Genomic DNA, 21,055 nt, shown 5'->3' with positions numbered 1-21,055 from the left:
TCTTTACACATGTATATAGAATGTACTGCAGCCATCTCAGGGCCTCTGTCCTTCTTCCTCCCCTTCCTAAAGCAATTTGAACAGGTTTCACTGCTGTGTTTTCATACTTGGGAATAGTCTCCCTGGGCCCTCTTTTGCATAGAAATCAGAGCGTAATGAAAGAGTGGCTCTTCTGGTCATGGAGACACTAGCACAGATACCTGTGAAGTAAACAATTAGTGAGTTAGGTAATGGGAATGAGGTGAAAGGGAGACTGGCAGGTAGTCCCATGAGCCCAGCTGAGCTCTGAAATACCCTTAGCCACAGCCAGGTCTCTCAGCACCCCTCTAAGACAAGCCTGTTGCTTCTCTCCCAAGAATGTTTTCAATTGGCTCATGTTGAAAGTAAATGTGGCTTCAGCGTGTGTGTAGCACTAATGTCTAATCTCTGTGGTCTCTCCTCCCAAAAAAGACCAAGTGGTTTAAAGTACGAAAAAGCCAAAGAGTGGAGGATCCCGTGTGTGAACGCCCAGTGGCTGGGAGACATCCTGCTGGGGAACCTGGAAGCTCTGAGGCAGGTCCAGTGCAGCCGGTACACGGCCTTCAACCTGCAGGACCCCTTCGCGCCCACTCAGCACCTGGTGCTCAGTCTTCTGGGTGAGTGAGGCTTCCCTTGTTTATACCAGGCTCGATGACGGGTTTTTACCTAGTTCCCATTTCCTTTACCTTCTCTGCCCAGGATAGTGTGTGTGTGTGTGCGCGTGTGCGCATGTGCGTATGCGTGTATGCGTGTCAGTACTGGGGCTTGAACTAAGGGCCTGAGTGCTGTTCCTTTTCCTTTTCACTCATGGTTGACATTCTACCACTTGAGCCACAGCTCCACTTGCAGCTTTTTGGTGGTTAATTGGAAATACAAATCATGGACATTCCTACCTGGCTGGCTTTTTGAACCATGATCCTCAGATCTCAGCCTCTTGAGTAGCTAGGATTCAAGGCGTGAGCCGCTGATGCTCAGCTTGACAAGGATTTTTGTTGGTTTGAGGTTCGAGCTTGCAGTGAGCACTAAGCGTTCTTTTTAGTCTTGCCTTGTACCAGGTAGCTCTCAGAATGTCCGGACTAGAACATTCGCTGCTCTTCTTTGTCCCTGCCATGCCTGACAGCACACAGTTAGGGCCACCGATGGCTAGGCTCCCATTTACCCAGCTCCTCCAGAGGGACTTCCCCGTCATGCGTAGGATATAGTTTAATTCTGCATTTACAGAAAGGAACACGTTCAAGAAAGGTCATTCAAATGTGATTTGGTGTTACCTTAAGGAAGGCCAGTCCGAATTTTGGGTGACTGTAATCATGAGAAAGTTCTTCCTCTTCTTGAACCTTGCTTTGCATCCCTGCGCTACTCTGGCTGGTCTGCCCTTAGCTCTGAAGCCATTCCAGAGGGACTGGTCCTTGCAGGGCATCCACTCTGAGTGTTTGGCCTAGATCTGCTCTTCCCACAGCACCAACGTGCCATCCTCTCTGGCCAGCCCCGTCCTGTGTAGTGTGGTCCTTCCTGTTGGTGACCTTTCTTCATAAGCGGTGTGCTAGAGACAGGACTGTCTACTAGACACACCCAACCACCCTGCACTCTCGCCTTGCAGGCCTGCAGTCAGTGGTGGACGCATAGAGCCATGTCTTGTTCCTTCCCTGCTTCATTTTGAAAGGTTTCCTCAACTTGGGTGTTGTACTTACATTTGCCCCTTCTCAACTTTGTGACCCCAGCACCCACGTCCAGGGTTCCCAGCTTCAGAAAAAGGGTCTTCGTGTCAATAGTGAGTCACCATGAAAAATAACGTGTTTCTCTCTTCAGATGCTTGGAGAATCCCAATGAAAGTGTCAGCAGAGTTACTGATGGTATGTCAAATTAATTCCTCACTTTGGCTTTTACTGTGTTAGTAAATTGCAGTAGGGCTGTATTTGAAAATTACAATTTCTCTTGTCATTCGTCATGTGAATGAGGGCTGAATCTTCACACTTGTCACACAATACGTGGTGTGCCCCAGGTCTGCTCGTTACTTTTAGCTGTTGGCGATATTCATGTCAGTCCCTCACACCGACACGTGTGAGACCATTACTTAGTTCAGAGAGCCATGTGATTATGTCTGGAATTGTGAGCGTGTATTTGTTCAGGGGTTGGCAAGGCAGGAACTGAGGACCCTAAGAAGCAGAGGTGTGGTCCGCTGAGGAGGTGGACTCCAGCCCTCGTTGTGCTTTCCTGAAGTTCCGTGGGGTCTCATCACACTGAAGGGGTCTCCAGTGGGAGACTTCGCCAATGAACACTGGGAAGTTGTGGTCCCTTGTGAGTGAGGGCTGTCCACAGATGATAAAACATTGCCTTCTCTGACTTTGTACATTAGTATTTTCTTAGGTATCAACAAGACCATTTCAATAATGGTTCGCTGTAGAATTTCTCTGTTGTTACTTGTTGCACTTCAGGAAAGCAGTATTTCCTTTTTTGTCACAAAAAGTGGGCCAGGAATGCTTCAGGAGCACACACATTTATTTGTAAATATGTGATCCTTGTTTGTAAAACACGGGCTTCCAGAGTTGGGCTCAGTGGAGTGTGCCTGTAATCCCAGCCACCCTGCAGGCTGAGGTACAGTGTCCCCAGGCACTTGAAGGCCAGCCAGGCTGGGCTGCACAGCGAAACCCCGTCTCTGAGGACAAAAGGGATTTCCATGGCCTGTGCAACACTCTCGTAGCCTTGGCTGTTGAAGCACACGCGGGACAGCTTCCTCAAGGCGGCCGCGTTGCCAGAGCGACCAGGCAGCCCCAGCCCCCACTGCAGCAGCGGCCGGCAGCTGCCCTCTGCCTGTGCGGAGGACGCGCAGAGGGCTGCGTCCTCTTTAGGAGTGACGTGCTCAGAGGTTATTTTCCCTGCGCTACCCAGTAATGACGGCCGCCTGGTGACCACACGGGCCACACAGCTGTGCCCCCAGGTCTGGGGCAGCGAGGGAGGCATTAGGGAGGCTGGGAAAGTGGGCATCGCTCCCTCGTTGAACTCGCCAGGGCCACTTCGGTTTATTCTCGCTACCGGGAGTTATAATTTGGAGGTGTACGTGTGGTCTTTGGAACTGGGTTGGGCAGTCGTCTTGTACAGATGATGGAAAGCAGTCCAAACCTCCCTGTCGGTCGTCGAGAAGCTCCGTCCTCTGAGTGGAAAGGAACTTGCAGACATACTCCCGCCTGCTTGGCAGAGGCGGAGGCGCTTAAAGTGACGGGCGGTTAGAGCAGCCAACAGTCCAGACGCTGAAACTCCAACACGGTCTTGTCTTTTGGAAAGAACCTCTTAGTTGGCCATGCAGTGACTGAACAGCGAGAGGGGTACACGGGAGATGGGCTGTGCGGGTGCCCCCACCCCCGGAATCCGCTACCCCCTTCCCCTGCTTGGCACACTTCCGCCAGCCCGCGCCTGCCCTCCCCGCCCCCCCCCCCCATCAGGGACTGGAGCTGGCTGGGCCCCCGCCTGACGTCCAGTACCTCACTGCTCTTAGTGGCCCTCTTCATCTGATTGTCACGTGGGTGGTGCTTTGGTCACATTCCAGGTGACAATTGTTTTAAGAAATCTCTTTTTTAAGACAACTGCAAAGAAAATAAGATGCCTGTATTCCCCATTCCAAGTTGGGACAGTGAGTTCCAGAGGAGGGCTGGCTTTGGAACACGGGGTGAGGGGAGGTTGGCATGAAGACAGGCAGCTTCATTACTGCCTGAGCCTGCCTCTGGCCACGGATGAGGACGTGTTACAGAACCAAGAGACCAGGCTGGGCGGCTCTCACCTGTAATCCTAGCTGCTCGTGAGTCAGAGATGGAGAAGATGGCAGTCTGAGGCCAGCCTGTTGTTCAAAAAGCTTGTGAGACCCTGTCTCAGCCGATACAAAAAGCTGGGTGAGGCGGCGCAAGCAGTGGAGGAAGAGGATTGTGGTCCACCTGACTAGGGAAAGTACAGACTTTACTCAAAAAATGGCAGGAGCACCCTCACTTTCACCCCCGCTTCCTGCATGGAGCCCAGGAACGATTTCTCTTTCTTCTCTGTTTCCCCCTAACTTCAGTCTGTGCTAAATGATGGAAGGGATGACAGTGGTTGAGACGTATTGTACTTGTAACCTGACTTAGGAAATTGCAGCCTACTTAAAAATAATTTAAAAAAAAAAAAAGGAAGAAAGGAATAACAAAAAGGGCTGGGGGTGTGGCTCAAGTGGGTAGAGCACCTGACTAACCAGTGCGAGGCCTTGAGTTCAAACTCCACTTCTGTCCAGAATGTTTGGTAAAAGAACAAGAGTATTTGGTAAATGAAAAGAGAATGCATACAAATGACCCGGAGGTCCCCTCTGGGTATTAGCTTCTGCTCCTGCGACTCTAGGCCAGTCCTAGTGCTGACAGGTAGAGTGTGAGGTGGTTTGAGTATTTGACTCGGGTCTCTTGGAAGTTTCTGTACTCCTTGGAGGTGGATTTGGTTAAAGTGGGCAACCTTTGAATTACAGGGTGTGAGATTACCTCCCAAACTGAAGCCGAATGAAGCAGCCAACATCCAGCCTTCCTCCAAACGAGCCAGGTAGGAGCAGTAACCTCCGTATGTAACATGTTGCTTGTCCACTATGGCCTATCTGGAACCTTCTGGCAACTGGGGAAAGTCTCAAAGAATTTGCACAGCAAATAGGATTTAACAGGACTCACCTCTTCAAAACCTCCTTGCACCATGTCTCGTTTACAGCTGCACATAGTGGGGAGGGAGAAGAGGACCTATTTCTTTAAACAAAATGTACGAGAACTCCTTCCCTCCCCTACACACACACATACACACACACACACACACACACACACACACACACACACACACACACACACACACACACACACACACACACACACACACACACACACACACACACACACACACACACACACACACACACCACCCCCACCACCCCCACCCAACAGCCTGTGTTGCTTTCCTATCATTCTTTTTTTTTTTAGTGTGTATTCCATCATGGTATTGTGCACATGTATATGTTCTGTTCGAATCACAGTAGCCCTCTATTGCCCCTCCACCCTGTTAATGAGGTCCCTTACACTGTCTTCATGCACAGATGCAATGTATTTTGATAGGATTGGCCCTCCATCTTTCTCTGTTCCTCTCCTTGGCTAAGCCCCTTCCCAGGCAGGCTCAGGTATAACCAAGCTCTGTGTGTGAAGATAAATGCATGTGTGTATGTGCACATAAATAGGTAAACATGTATGTACATGTTTGTCTGTGTATGCTTTCAGAGTTTAGATTCCAAAATGAATGAAAACATGCAGGATTTGACTTTAAGTTTGGCATGTTGCACTCAATTTGGTGATCTCCTGTTCCATCCACCTCAGGAGCGTTCCTTCTGTTTCTTATTTCTTTTTACTTTTTTTTTTTTGGGTCCAGTCGTGGGGCCTGAACTCTGGGCCTGGGCGCTGTCCCTCAGCTCTTCAGCTCAAGGCTAGCGCTCTACTGTTTCTTGTTTCTTTAGAGCTTTATCAATGGGCTCTTTAATTTGATCCACAGCCTTTTCTGTGTCAGTTGAGATGATTATGAGATATTTGTCTTTGGTTCTGTTTATGCATAGTGTTACGTGCATTGATATTCATGTGTTGAATCAATCCTTAAACCCTACACTTATACGTTTGTTTTTGTTGGTGAAATGTACTTCTTACAGAAAACAAATTTAAAATCCAACTTACCATTTTATTTCTTTTATTAGAGAGTTGAATGGTGTGAAGTGTTTGCTCTCATATTTGTCTTCATGGTGCTATGGTACCCATGTCGTGCATTTATTCTTGCCTGTTTTTGTGTCTCTTGCTCTATGTGCAGCATTCCTTTCAGCATCTTGTGTAGTAATGGTTTTGAGCACATGAGTTCCTTTAGCTTTTATCTTGGAAAGTTTTATTTCTCCCTCGATTATGAAGGTTGACAGTTACTATCTTTCAGGGCTTGGATTATGTTATGCCCTCCTTGGATTTAGTTTGTGTGGAGAAACCTGCTGATGCTCTGTGGCTACATTGTATGTGATTTATTTCTTCTCTTTTGCAGTTTGTGTTATGTTTTAACTCTAACATGTCTAGTGGTGTTCCTCTCTGCTCTTGCCTGTTTGGTGTTCTGTAAACTCCTCCACCTGGATCACTCTTACTCAAGGTTGGGGAAGTTTTCTGCTATTTTATTGACTAGGTTATTTATATTTATTCCTTTAGTGTGCACCTCTTCTTCTGAATCCATGATTCATATGTTTTGTCTTTTGGTGGTGTCAGAAAGGCTCTATAGTATTTTCTTAGTGTTTTTTCACTCTCTTACTGATTGATCTAATTCCTCTGCTTTATTTTCAATCCGATTGCCCTATTTTCTACTTGTTCTGTTCTATTAGCTAAGATTTCAATGAGTTTTTAATTTGGGCAGTATTGAGATATTTATTTCCAAGATTTCAATCTGATTTTTTTTTTCAAGATTTGTTTCTTTATCCAATTCTTTTTTTATATTATACATTATCTTCTTTATTCCATTCAGCCATTTGAATTCTATTTGAGCTAGTCATGCGTTTGTGTCCTCTTTGAATTCATTCAACTTCTAGACATGGAACTATAAGTTCATCATTCTTTAATATATTACTTTCTTTAGTTGTTTTTTTTTTGTTTGTTTGTTTGTTTTTGTTTTTTTGTCAGTCGTGGGGCCTGAACTCTGGGCCTGGGCACTGTCCCTCAGCTCTTCAGCTCAAGGCTAGCACCCTACCACTTAAGCTACAGCACCACTTCTGGCTTTATTTTGCTTATGTGGTACTGAGGATTCGAATCCAGGGCCTCATGCATGCGAGGCAAGCACTCTACCAACTGAGCCAACGTCCCAGCCCCTAGTTATTGTTGTTTTGAAATTAATTTCTTGGTCATGTAAGTCCATTATCTTGAGTTGTGACATGATTTTTCCATAATGAAGTCAGTACTATTTTGTGTGCCTTTGTTTGTAGGATTGAAGATCTGCCACCTCCCACTAAAAAACTCACACCAGAATTGACCCCTTTTGTGCTTTTTACTGGCTTTGAGCCAGTACACGTTCAACAGTATATTAAGGTAAAGTTTTGTTTGTCTTTAAGAATTTTTAGCCATGTTCCTTTCTGTAAATGTTTATGCCTTTCATTAGGTTTTCCTACTTTTGACACTGTTGTCACATGTGTTTGTGGTAATCGTGTCAGTGAGAGACTGCCTCGTTCGGTGTGCCATTTAATTCTTTGATGCTTGCACCATTAGTGTAATGTTCTGATTCCTGCATGTGAGCATTTGCAAGGCAACTTGGATGTCATTTTTATAAATACCCTGGGGCTCACAAGGGGCTTTGCCTCTCGGGTGCTCTGCCCCAGAGTCTCCCCAGGCTGTGCTTTCTGGACCCTGGTGCACACACCCACGGCAGCCCGTGTAGTCAGGTCAGGTTTGGTATGTTTATGTAGATGGTAACCGGAGCTGAACTGGAAGCATGCTTTTTGAAAGAGCATCACAAGGCGTAGGATATTTTGTTACTGAAGTTTTGTTAAATTAAGGCTGAATGAAATTAGATTTATACATTTTCTGCCCTAAATTTAGTACAAAGTAATTTTTTCTGCCTTCAAGGGCTGAGTACAGCTGTGAAGAGCGCTTTTCTGGGTTCTGTCTCTGTTTACTTTGGTGCTGTGGTTTTGTGCCCGTAGTCCGCAGCGGCACCATTGTGCTTTGGAGTATGCCTAGAGCCACAGCACCGCACAGTTTGCTGTTTACTCTTTATTTTATTTTTTTTATTCCTAGAAATGAGTTACTGATGTTTTCAGAACCCAAACATTGATCATTGACTTGTTTAGTGCTAGGCAGAAATGCCCTGTGTGGCTTATCCTTTCTGCTTTCCTCCTTCGGTTTTCCAGGTTTCCTTTGCTTTTCCTGTCACGGTTTGCAGGGCTGAGGACAGCGTGGGTCTGTGCTCACTGATGTGTGCTTCTCTCTCCAGAAGCTCTACATCCTGGGTGGGGAGGTGGCCGAGTCCACACAGAAGTGTACCCACCTCATCGCCAGCAAGGTGACGCGCACCGTGAAGTTCCTCACGGCCATCTCCGTGGTGAAGCACATCGTGACGCCCGAGTGGCTGGAGGAGTGCTTCAAGTGCCAGCGGTTCATCGGTGGGTGCTGGGTATGGAGGCTTGGTGGTCCCAGTGCTGGTAGTAACTGTGCTGGGTGTGGCGGCTTGGTGGTCCCAGCGGTTCATCGGTGGGTGCTGGGTAATGGCAGCTTGGTAGTCACCGTGCTGGGTGTGGTGGCTTGGTGGTCCCAGCGGTTCATCGGTGAGTGCTGGGTATGGCAGCTTGGTGGTCCCAGCGCTGGTAGTGACCGTGCTGGGGAGTGATGGCAGTGGTAGAAGTTGGACTTTTTTTGTCTGTCGTGGGGCTTGAACTCTGGGCCCGGGCGCTGTCCCTCAGCTCTTGAGCTCAAGGCTATATAGCATTATAGCATTCTACCACTGGAGCCACAGCACCACTTCCAGGTTTTTCTTTTGAATGGTTTATTGGAGAGAAGAGTCTCATGGACTTTCTTGCCTGGGCTGGCTTTGAACCATGATCCTCAGATCTCAGCCTCCTGAGTAGCTAGGATTACAGATGTGAGCCACTGGTGCCCGACTTTGAAGCTGGACTTTCATACCAAATAGGCTTTCAAATTCTGGAAGCTGGGTCCAGTCACAGGCCAATACACTTTTTTTTTTTTTTTTAACTATTTGGTAATTACTAATTTAAGTTTGAAAATTTATTTCCTAGCCCAATGACTTATTTGATTAGCATCTTTACAAAGAATATAGAAGTTTTGGTAATTTGATTGGTACCAAGGGAAAACTCAATCATTGTGTTGTTCTTTGCTCTTTCCATTTTTGAACCAGGTCCTTGTGCTTGCTCAGTTTGCTTTCATGGCTAGTGTTCTACCACTTGAGCCATGCCTCCAGCCCAACTTTTTGCTTTTTTTTGTGTGTGTGTGTGTGCCAATCTTGGGGCCAGAACTCAGGGCCCTCAAGGCTCTCCTTTTACATCTTTGCCAAGCGGAAGGGCAGCAGGTTATTAAGCAAGTTGGCTGCTGTGCCATCTGTGCTCTTTGTGCTGGGGAGAGGAAATGTTGTTTCCACGACTCAGTAAAGCTTGGTAAATTCAGCTTTTAACTACCACACTTGCACCTGATGGCCGTTCAGAAGCAGTGGTTCTAGGGCTGGATTTCCTGGCCTGTGTGGGGTCTGTGGGTGCGGCACCACGGTTGGGTGTGAGGAGTTGCAAGCGTGGGCCAACCCCTTGCTCTCAGGGAAGCCTCTGCAGAGGACTAGTTACCACCGATGTGGACCGTGTTGGTCTGGTTGGTTTCGAGGGGAAGCAGCGGCGAGACAGTGTGCAGTTTGCAGAGGCACATGTAGCCAGGCCTGAAGGCAGTGCCTCGGTGGGCAGGGTGGGCCGCGCCGGCGCTGTGTGTGCCTGAGCGCCCATGGTGTGCATCTGCGTCCTCCTGTTTTCCAGACGAGCAGAACTATGTCCTCCGAGATGCCGAGGCGGAAGTCCTCTTCTCTTTCAGCCTGGAAGAGTCCTTGAAGCGAGCACACGTGTCTCCCCTTTTCAAGGTACTCTTGGGGCGTGGTGTGGTGGCCTGAGGGAGGGGCGGGTGCTGGGGCCTCACACGTGCACCACCGGCTGCTCCGGACGGTGCAGGAGACGAGACCCCTGCAGAGCCCGTCCTCACTGAATGAGAGGAAGTGGGTGCAGAGACCGGCCGGGTGCCCAGGTGCGCGCCCGTGAGTAATCACGGGAGGCACTGGAGCACTCTGCTCGCTCTCCACCGGAGAAAATGTTCATTCGGCATTTCATAAATAATTCAGGACTAAAGATTCAAAAATATTTCTTAGATTTGAGACTTAAAGGGTTTTTTCCTTTTTTTTTTTTTTTTTGATATCACAGCTAAGTAAATCATTAAGGGTAATCTGTTCTTTGAACTTTTTAAATGTTGGATTAGTAATGAGAAGTGACTTGTAATACTGAGTTACAATGCATTTTACTTAAAATGGTCTAATTTTTCTAAGAGCTTAGCTCTTTATGAGCAATTTAAAGCACAATATATGTAGGAACAAGTTCATTAGAGAACTTTTTTTGGCAGTTTGAACTCAGTACTCTACCGCTTGAGCCATGCTTCCATCCCTGTTCTCAAGCTGGCCTTGAGCCCTGGTCTTCCGCTCTCAGCCTCCTGAAAAGTGAATCGGCATGAGCCATTAGTGCCTGGCTGAGGTTTACATCTTAAGCATTGATACCATTTTCTATTTTTTTTTTTTTTTTTTTTTTTGGGTCCGGTTGTGGGGCCTGAACTCTGGGCCTGGGCGCTTTCCCTCAGCTCTTCAGCTCAAGGCTAGCGCTCTACCACTTGAGCCACAGTGCCACTTCCGACTTTTTGCTTATGTGGTGCTGAGGAATCGAACCCAGGGCCTCATGTATGCAAGGCAAGCGCTCTACCACTGGGCCACCTTCCCAGCCCCCATTTTCTATTCTTTTCAAGTTCAAAGAATGCAGACAAGATAAAGACAGGAAAAGGGATGCAGGTCAGGACTGGTGCTGGGTCACTTTGTTGCTTGGCAGAGAAATACGTTAAATATAGTGCTAATTTACAGATTTTACCGAAATTGTGAAAGGTGTTATGTGCTTGCTTTAGCCACAAAGCACTCCATTTTGTTTAGGAATGTGAGATCTGAGTGCTTGACTTCCCATGGGTACACATCTGGTTTTAGTTTCTCTAAGCCTACTCTGGGGTTACTGTGGGAAGTACTACTACCTTTCTGATTTCAGGAAACTAGGCCTCAAACCCTCTAGTAATTACTAATGGGGAAGACTGCCTTCCTGATGTCAGGAAACGAGACTTTGTATATGTGTGATGGTCCTAGAATTCAGGGCCTTGGTACTGTCCTTGAGATTTTTTGCTCAAGGCTGGTGCTCTACTACTCGAGCCACAGCCCTAATGCCAGCTTTTTGTTGGAAGTCTTATGAACTTTGCTGCTCAGCCTAACTTTAAACCTCAATCCTCAAATTTCAGCCTCCCGAATAGCTAGGATTACAGGTATGAGCCACCAGTGCCTGGCTTAGACATTTCTGGTTAAAGTCTCAGGGTAAGAGCTATGAAAGTTACACTAAATGTTGAAGCCACTTGACAAAACATAGGGTGCGTCTGTGTTCCTGTATTTCAGGCGAAGTATTTTTACATCACGCCTGGCATCTGCCCCAGCCTTTCGACAATGAAAGCCATCGTGGAGTGTGCTGGGGGAAAAGTTCTGTCCAAGCAGCCATCTTTCCGGAAGCTCATGGAGCATAAGCAGAACAAGGTGGGAAAGGGGCGGTAGAGACCTGGGCTCATACTGACGCCAGTGCTGGTCACTAAAACTCGCTGTCTTCTCCTCAGAGCCTGTCGGAAATCATTTTAATATCCTGCGAGAATGACCTGCATTTGTGCCGAGAGTATTTTGCCAGGGGAATAGGTATGGCTTCCCAGTCCTGGTGCATGCTTGCCTGCATTCACGCCTACGCACCTAGTGTAACAGGTGCACTTACTTTGTGTGCACACATACACTCAGCATATATGCACTCCTACCATGTACACACACACACATTCACCATGCATGCATATGTACATTCACCACACATACTGTACAGGAATACACACATTCACTTTATATGCACGCATATTCGCTGTATATGCACACACATATTCACTGTATGCACACACATTCACTGTGTATATACATTCACTCTGCACACATGCAATCACCATATATTCACATACTGTATGCACACATGCATGGACCAAATGTGCACACATTCACAATGTGCATATATACATTCATTGTGTATACGTGCACATGCCACCCATGCCAGTGCATTACCACGTACCTATGTGTACACTCACTATATATGTACACACTCACTGTATATACACCCACATTTGTTGCGTATGCATGCACACACCACACATACACATGTGTACACACAGCGCGCATGCTCATTGTTGCATTTGGCTTTCCCCCATTCAGATGTTCACAATGCTGAGTTTGTTCTGACTGGAGTGCTCACACAGACACTGGACTATGAATCATATCCTTTTGAAGGGTGGCTGTGGAGGCTGACGCCAGCCAGCGCCGACCGGGGTTGCCAGCCCCTTTCCTGCTCTTGGTGTGTGTCCCTGCGGCTTGCAGCCCTGGCTCCTCAGGATAGTGAGGCGACACTGGGTCAGGAGGTGACCCCACGGGCCTCGGCACCGTTTTGTTGAGGGTGTTCGAGTGACCACTCAGATTGCAGAAGTAAGTACCTGACTTACTTCTGCTTCTTTTCACCAACTTGTTCTCAAGTTTGTATTTTCGAAGTGAGATTTAGATTCTGTGTAGTCTGCTCTGAGCTTTGAGCTGGAGCTAAGACACAGTCATGGTGGGTAGATAATACAGCAGCAGGCACTCACAGGAAACTGCGCCATTCTAATTAATTCACTCCTTTGCTAACCAGTCCTAGGGCTTGAACACAGGGCTTCATGCTCTTATTTGGCCTTTTTTGCCCAAGGTTCTACCACTAGTGCCACATCTTCACTTTTGCCATTTTGCTAGTTAATTGGAGAGAAGAGTCTTGGATTTTCCTGCCTGGGCTGGCTCTAAACCTCAATCCTCAGATCTCAGGCTCCTCAGTAGCTAGGATTACAGGTGTGAGCCACCAGAGCCTGGCTTAAAGTAGTTGTTCTCATGTATGGGCTGCCCCAGAGTGAAGCAGAGTGGGCCCCACAAATCCTGCCCCCAGCTTCCCACTAGAGACCCCTCTGTAGTGGTTATGGGGTGTGCCTGTGGCAGAGCTAGGATCAGGTGAGATCTGCCGCCCGACCGCTGTAGCACTCAGGCGAGGACCAGTAGGTTTGTGTCTGCACAGGAGCGTGGGAGGCAGAGAGGTGAGGATGGGGCGCGCACCTGGCTGCCTCACCTTTACCCCTCTTGACGGCGATGGCCTGGAAGCGTGAGGGGCACTGAGGCAAGGCGGGAGAGCTCGCCAGGTACACGGAGAGGAAGGAGCCCCAGTCAGGGGCCTGTATGGCCACATTAGCTCTCCCGCGGGACTTCCTGCTGGCCTTGGGCAGCGCTTCAGCTCTACATATGTGCTGTGTTTGGTTTTTACACAGAATATTCTGTGACTTATACAGATTTTTATTTATGAAAGCCTCTTGTGTTTCAGATTAATTTTTTTTTTGTCCATCATGGGGCCTGAACTCTGGGCCTGGGCGCTGTCCCTGAGCTCTTCAGCTCAAGGCGAGCGCTCTACCATTTGAGCCACAGTGCCACTTCGGGTCTCCTAGTAGATGAGAGTCTCACAGTCTTTCCTGCTGGTCTGGCTTTGAACCGCGATCCTCAGATCTCAGCCTCCCGAGTAGCTAGGATTACAGGCATGAGCCACTCCTGCTTTACTTGTACCCGTACTTCGGCATGAAGTCAGGGCTTGTGCAATGTCCCTTGGCTTTTTCTTGGCTGGTACTCTACCACTTGAGTCACAGTTCCTCTTCCAGTTTTTTTGGTAGTTAATTGGAGATAAAGAGTCTCACAGACATTCCTGCCCAAGCTGGCTTTGCATTGCAGTCTTCAGATCTCAGCGTTCTGAATACTTAGGATTACAGATGTGTGCCCAGCCTCCATGTAGGGGCTGGGAAGGTGGCTCAGTGGTAGAGCGCTTGCCTTGCATGCATGGGGCCCTGGGTTCAATTCCTCAGCACCACATAAACAGGAAAAGCTGGAAGTGGCGCTGTGGCTCAAGTGCTAGAGCGCTAGTCTTAAACTGAAGAGCTGAGGGACCAGGGCCCAGGCCCAGAGTTCAGGCACCATAACCGACCAAAAAAAAAAAAGCAGCATCTCCATGCATGATCTGTGGGTGTGAGTGCGGGGCTTTCTCTCAGGCTTGGCTCCTAGCACCGTCCTGGTGCACGTGACTCCACGTAGACATGCTTGTGGTAGCCAGTGCTTCCCAGGCTGTGGGGAGAGTTCAATCCTGTGCTGGGTCCTGCGGGTGTGAATCCCGAGTCTGGGAAGCACCTGGGCATGTTAGCAGTGAGACTCCTGCTGTTACCGGCTGTCTGGCCGGGGGCTGGGTTCCCCTGGGCAGGCTCAGCGAGCCTCGATGGTCACGGCAACCGAGGGCCCCATGAGGACCTCAGGGCCCCATGAGCACCTCGGGCAGGAGCAGCTGGCGCATGTGGGTGGAGGAGGAAATGCAGCTTTCCAGAGTGGTGCCTAAGACAGGCTGGCTTCCCAGGTTCCTCTGTGCCTTGAGATTGAACGCTGTTCTCCTCAACAAGCTCACATATAAATTCAACTGATGGCTGCGTGCCTGCCTGCTGGGGCCCAGGCGGGGGAGCGCGGCCAGCCCCGCGGCCAGCCCAGACTCCTCCCGCGCTTGTTTTCCCGCTGCTCCCAGGACAAGACGCGGCGCAAGCAGGGGAACAACTGTACACTTACACTGCATCCTGTTGAGGTGTGCGCCTATTCTGAAGAGACACAAATTATGTTGTGTACGATAGGAGTTTTATGAGCCCACATTAGGTCTTACTCATTTGCCAGGCTTTTAAATGTTTTCACAGAATCATGTGAGCTTCAGCTACAAATAAAGTGGTGTAAATAAAGATCTTGCTATCTAAATTATGGATGTTAAAGACATAAGATGTTTTATACTTTGAGTATTTTTATTTCTTATACTCTTTTTTCTTTTATATTGACCTCTTACCCACATTTTAAATAAATGTACTTTGAACTTCACCTAGACTGGAATGCTCCATGTCCTTCCAGGGGTTTTCGTGACCTGGTGATTTGCGCCAAACTGGATCACATTTGAAGCAACCTCAAGATGAATTATTTTCCAGCAGATTTTCTCCTGAAGAGACAACGTCCAGAAGGCCCTCTCTTTTTGTTTTTGTTTTCCTCTTCTCTTTCCTTTTCTTTCTCTTTCTCCCTCCTTCCTTTTGTCCTTCCCTTCCTCCCTCCCTTCCTTCCTCCTCTTCTTCCCTCCTTCCCTTATTTATATTCCTGTGCTGGTTCCAGGGCTTAAACTCTAGGTGCTGTCTCTGAGGGTTTTTTTTTTTTTTTTTTTGCTTGAGGCTAGCGCTTTACCACTTGGCTTTTTTGGGTGGTTGATTGAAGAAGAGTCTCATGGACTTTCCTGGCAGGGCTATCTTCAGACCTTGCTCCTCAGATCTCAGCTAAGATCAGAGGCATGAGCCACCAGCTTGCTGGGAGTCAACTGCCATGTTCCTCCTAACTTCCCAGCAGGCTGAGATCCAGAGGGTCACACTTTGAGGCCAGCTTGAACAGAAAATCTACAACTCCCTTTCCAAAATAACCATAACCCAATGGTAGAGTACCAGCCTCAATCAGGAAAGCAAGGGAGTGAGTGTGAGGCTCCGAATTCAGTACCTTCAGTACTGAGACGAGAGGAAGGAGGAAGGAATAGAAATAATGAACGGGACAAAACTTGTAAGCCAGCAGATTGGCACCAGCATCAGTAGGAACTTCTAAATTACGATGATTGAAATGCACAGCTTGCTAGGTGCTTCGCAGGGTCTTGAAGGAGACAGCACAAGTAACAGGAACATTTGTGATACCATAAACAAAACTCCTTAGGAAAAGGAGGGGAGATCCTTCCCTCTAAGGGCAGAGGAAGCCAGGGGATGACGATAGTAGATGGGCCGGTGTCGGGTCCTCCTGGGCTGGGGACACCATTGTGGAGACCTGAGGGCTACCCAAGCATGCCACAGGCGAAGCCCCGTCCCCACGGAGCCCCTCGGGAACACCCATCCTGAGCTGTGTGGAAACCTGGGATCCTGAGCGGCCTAAATCATATTTAAAAAAGAACCCCTCAACTTCTCATCTCAAAGCTTTCTGCAGGAGTGCAGCAAAGCAGTGGTGGCTGACATACAGACAGGCTGGATGAGACCCGGACCCTGGCAGTAAACGCTTGTGAGGTGCAGGTAGTTTCATGTGGACGAGGGGCTGAGCCCGTGGGGAAGAGGATGGTCTTCAACAAAGGGCGTCTCCACCTGCAGAGGTGAGCTCTTCATGCCATGTGTAAGAACGGGAAATGGGTGACAGGTTCCAAAGGAGCACCTGCGTGCGGGGCCGGCCCGGGGGAGTTTGTGCTGCTGGTGTGGCAGAGGCAGGCGCTGCAGCATTGCTTCTTGTTGCAGCAGGACGGCAAGAAAATGTGACACGTGGGACAGCCCTGACACGTCACAGTGACACGTGGGACAGCCCCGTGACACGTCACAGTGACACGTGGGACAGCCCCGTGACACGTCACAGTGACACGTGGGACAGCCCCGTGACACGTCACAGTGACACGTGGGACAGCCCTGTGACACGTCAGTGACACGTGGGACAGCCCCGTGACACGTCGCAGTGACACGTGGGACAGCCCCGTGACACGTCACAGTGACACGTGGGACAGCCCCGTGACACGTCACAGTGACACGTGGGACAGCCCCGTGACACGTCGCAGTGACACGTGGGACAGCCCCGTGACACGTCGCAGTGACACGTGGGACAGCCCCGTGACACGTCGCAGTGACACGTGGGACAGCCCCGTGACACGTCGCAGTGACACGTGGGACAGCCCCGTGACACGTCGCAGTGACACGTGGGACAGCCCCGTGACACGTCGCAGTGACACGTGGGACAGCCCTGACACGTCGCAGTGACACGTGGGACAGCCCTGACACGTCAGTGACACGTGGGACAGCCCCGTGACACGTCACAGTGACACGTGGGACAGCCCTGACACGTCGCAGTGACACGTGGGACAGCCCCGTGACACGTCAGTGACACGTGGGACAGCCCTGACACGTCGCAGTGACACGTGGGACAGCCCTGACACGTCGCAGTGACACGTGGGACAGCCCTGGGACACGTCACAGTGACACGTGGGACAGCCCCGTGACACGTCACAGTGACACGTGGGACAGCCCCGTGACACGTCACAGTGACACGTGGGACAGCCCCGTGACACGTCACAGTGACACGTGGGACAGCCCCGTGACACGTCACAGTGACACGTGGGACAGCCCCGTGACACGTCAGTGACACATGGGACAGCCCTGTGACACGTCGCAGTGACACGTGGGACAGCCCTGACACGTCGCAGTGACACGTGGGACAGCCCCGTGACACGTCAGTGACATGTGGGACAGCCCTGACACGTCGCAGTGACACGTGGGACAGCCCCGTGACACATCACAGTGACACGTGGGACAGCCCTGTGACACGTCACAGTGACACGTGGGACAGCCCTGACACGTCGCAGTAACACGTGGGACAGCCCCGTGACACGTCACAGTGACACGTGGGACAGCCCCGTGACACGTCAGTGACACGTGGGACAGCCCCGTGACACGTCGCAGTGACACGTGGGACAGCCCCGTGACACGTCAGTGACACGTGGGACAGCCCTGACACGTCGCAGTGACACGTGGGACAGCCCTGACACGTCGCAGTGACACGTGGGACAGCCCTGGGACACGTCACAGTGACACGTGGGACAGCCCTGTGACACGTCAGTGACACGTGGGACAGCCCCGTGACACGTCACAGTGACACGTGGGACAGCCCCGTGACACGTCACAGTGACACGTGGGACAGCCCCGTGACACGTCACAGTGACACGTGGGACAGCCCCGTGACACGTCACAGTGACACGTGGGACAGCCCTGTGACACGTCAGTGACACAAGGGACAGCCCTGTGACACGTCGCAGTGACACGTGGGACAGCCCTGACACGTCGCAGTGACACGTGGGACAGCCCCGTGACACGTCAGTGACATGTGGGACAGCCCTGACACGTCGCTGTGACACGTGGGACAGCCCCGTGACACATCACAGTGACACGTGGGACAGCCCTGTGACACGTCACAGTGACACGTGGGACAGCCCTGACACGTCGCAGTGACACGTGGGACCGCCCCGTGACACGTCACAGTGACACGTGGGACAGCCCTGACACGTCGCAGTGACACGTGGGACAGCCCCGTGACACGTCACAGTGACACGTGGGACAGCCCCGTGACACGTCACAGTGACACGTGGGACAGCCCTGACACGTCGCAGTGACACGTGGGACAGCCCCGTGACACGTCACAGTGACACGTGGGACAGCCCTGACACGTCGCAGTGACACGTGGGACAGCCCCGTGACACGTCACAGTGACATGTGGGACAGCCCTGACACGTCGCAGTGACACGTGGGACAGCCCTGTGACACGTCAGTGACACGTGGGACAGCCCTGTGACATGTCAGTGACACGTGGTACAGCCCTGTGACACGTCACAGTGACACGTGGGACAGCCCTGACACGTCGCAGTGACACGTGGGACAGCCCCGTGACACGTCACAGTGACATGTGGGACAGCCCTGACACGTCGCAGTGACACGTGGGACAGCCCTGTGACACGTCAGTGACACGTGGGACAGCCCTGTGACATGTCAGTGACACGTGGGACAGCCCTGTGACACGTCGCAGTGACACGTGGGACAGCCCTGACACGTCGCAGTGACACGTGGGACAGCCCTGTGACACGTCAGTGACACGTGGGACAGCCCTGTGACACGTCAGTGACACGTGGGACAGCCCTGTGACACATGGGACAGCCCCGTGACACGTCACAGTGACACGTGGGACAGCCCTGACACGTCACAGTGACACGTGGGACAGCCCTGTGACACGTCAGTGACACGTGGGACAGCCCCGTGACACATCACAGTGACACGTGGGACAGCCCCGTGACACGTCACAGTGACACGTGGGACAGCCCCGTGACACGTCGCAGTGACACGTGGGACAGCCCCGTGACACGTCGCAGTGACACATGGGACAGCCCTGTGACACGTCAGTGACACGTGGGACAGCCCTGTGACACGTCAGTGACACGTGGGACAGCCCTGTGACACGTCACAGTGACACGTGGGACAGCCCTGCGACACGTCACAGTGACACGTGGGACAGCCCTGACACGTCACAGTGACACGTGGGACAGCCCTGGGACACGTCAGTGACACGTGGGACAGCCCCGTGACACGTCACAGTGACACGTGGGACAGCCCCGTGACACGTCACAGTGACACGTGGGACAGCCCCGTGACACGTCACAGTGACACGTGGGACAGCCCCGTGACACGTCACAGTGACATGTGGGACAGCCCTGACACGTCGCAGTGACACGTGGGACAGCCCTGTGACACGTCAGTGACACGTGGGACAGCCCTGCGACACGTCACAGTGACACGTGGGACAGCCCTGACACGTCACAGTGACACGTGGGACAGCCCTGGGACACGTCAGTGACACGTGGGACAGCCCCGTGACACGTCACAGTGACACGTGGGACAGCCCCGTGACACGTCACAGTGACACGTGGGACAGCCCCGTGACACGTCACAGTGACACGTGGGACAGCCCTGCGACACGTCAGTGACACATGGGACAGCCCTGCGACACGTCAGTGACACGTGGGACAGCCCTGCGACACGTCACAGTGACACGTGGGACAGCCCCGTGACACGTCACAGTGACACGTGGGACAGCCCCGTGACACGTCACAGTGACACGTGGGACAGCTCTGACACGTCACAGTGACACGTGGGACAGCCCTGTGACACACAGTGACACGTGGGACAGCCCCGTGACACGTCACAGTGACACGTGGGACAGCCCTGGGACACGTCACAGTGACACGTGGGACAGCCCTGGGACACGTCACAGTGACACGTGGGACAGCCCTGTGACATGTCACAGTGACATGGGTCAGCCCTGGGACATGTCACACTCAAAGTGGATGAAGTGCAAACCCATCTAAAGGGACACAATATTTGCAGATCACACCCAACAAGGGGTTAAAATGTAGACTAGGTAAAACTTCACAACAGAGCTACTTAAATGTGCTGAGTTAAAGCCAACATTTTTCCAATAATCACGGGAAGAGACCGGCAGTGGCACCTTCCAGAAAGGCAAATCAGAGTGTCCGTGGAAACGGTGCTCTGCCGTGGCAGGTGGGAAAGGATCAGCCGTGCTGCCGAGGGTGTGGAGAGGGCGCTGCCCTGGAGCAAGCCTCCCGAGGGGTGGCCACTGGGGACAGAAGGGTGCCTGGCCGTATGACTGCAGCTCTTTGGGTGTATGGTGTACCTCCAGGAATGGCGAGGTGGTTTGCACACATTCACTGTAGCCCCGGAGCGAGGGGCCTTGCGCGGAGCCCCGCGCTGGGTGGACACCAGCGGGTCAGGACAGTTCTGGGAGTCCCCCACACCCCAACTTGCGTTTCCAGAGCTGTCACTCTGGCTAGCAGCCCCCCTCAGATCTGCAGGGCTTGGGTATACTTGTACAAAGCAATCGTTGTGACCCTTGCACAGAAGCTGGTCAAAAAGCACCGAAAGAGTGAGGGGCTTTGGAAAGATCTGGCTCATTCCTGCAAACAGAAGACCTTGTGTGGGCCTGCCTGTGCCAGGAGGGACCAGAGGAAGCCCTGGGCTCTAGCCGGTCGCTACTGAGGCTTTGCCCAGCAGGAGAGAAGGTGGAGAGCGGAGTGGCGAAGGCAGCGCAATGTCACTCCACTCCTGACAGCCCCTGCGTAAGCAAACGAATGGCCTCGGGATTCTCTTGCTCAGTCGTTAGTTGGTCTCAGAGACGAGTGACAAGACTATCAATAATCCAGGCCATCATAACCCAACAAGGGACACAATCACAAACCCACACCACCACCTCAGGCTTGGAAAACGCACATGCTGTTAGCTAATTGAGTCTGCACCCAGAAATGTACAAGACACATTGACTTGCTAGATGGAAGCATTAGATACCAAGAATGCATTCAAGCCAGGCGCCGATGGCTCGCGCCTGTCATCCTAGCAACTCTGGAGGCTGAGATCTGAGGATCATGGATCAAAACCAGCCCAGGCAGGAAAGTCCGTGACTCTTATCTCCAATAAACCACCAGAAAACTGGAAGTGGC

General features: G+C 51.2%; 1 protein-coding gene across 1 annotated transcript in view; it reads left to right on the top strand.

Annotated features, from left to right (window-relative positions):
- Paxip1 (PAX interacting protein 1) overlaps nt 1-14,792 on the top strand; it is a 49,255-nt gene extending 34,463 nt beyond the window's left edge. Inside the window, exons 12-21 of the mRNA XM_069997162.1 lie at nt 451-635; nt 1,825-1,868; nt 4,496-4,566; nt 6,995-7,097; nt 7,999-8,167; nt 9,536-9,636; nt 11,242-11,376; nt 11,454-11,529; nt 12,082-12,146; nt 14,379-14,792. Coding sequence (XP_069853263.1) covers nt 451-635; nt 1,825-1,868; nt 4,496-4,566; nt 6,995-7,097; nt 7,999-8,167; nt 9,536-9,636; nt 11,242-11,376; nt 11,454-11,529; nt 12,082-12,146; nt 14,379-14,390 — 961 coding nt within the window. The 3' untranslated portion in view covers nt 14,391-14,792. The remainder of the gene's footprint in view (nt 1-450; nt 636-1,824; nt 1,869-4,495; nt 4,567-6,994; nt 7,098-7,998; nt 8,168-9,535; nt 9,637-11,241; nt 11,377-11,453; nt 11,530-12,081; nt 12,147-14,378) is intronic.
- Nucleotides 14,793-21,055: the final 6,263 nt, after the last annotated feature.

The sequence above is a fragment of the Dipodomys merriami genome, unplaced genomic scaffold (assembly GCF_024711535.1).
Source record: "Dipodomys merriami isolate MVZ:Mamm:240054 unplaced genomic scaffold, mDipMer1.0.p SCAF_5, whole genome shotgun sequence".
NCBI lineage: Eukaryota > Metazoa > Chordata > Mammalia > Rodentia > Heteromyidae > Dipodomys > Dipodomys merriami.
This window is presented reverse-complemented; position numbering and strand designations above follow the sequence as displayed.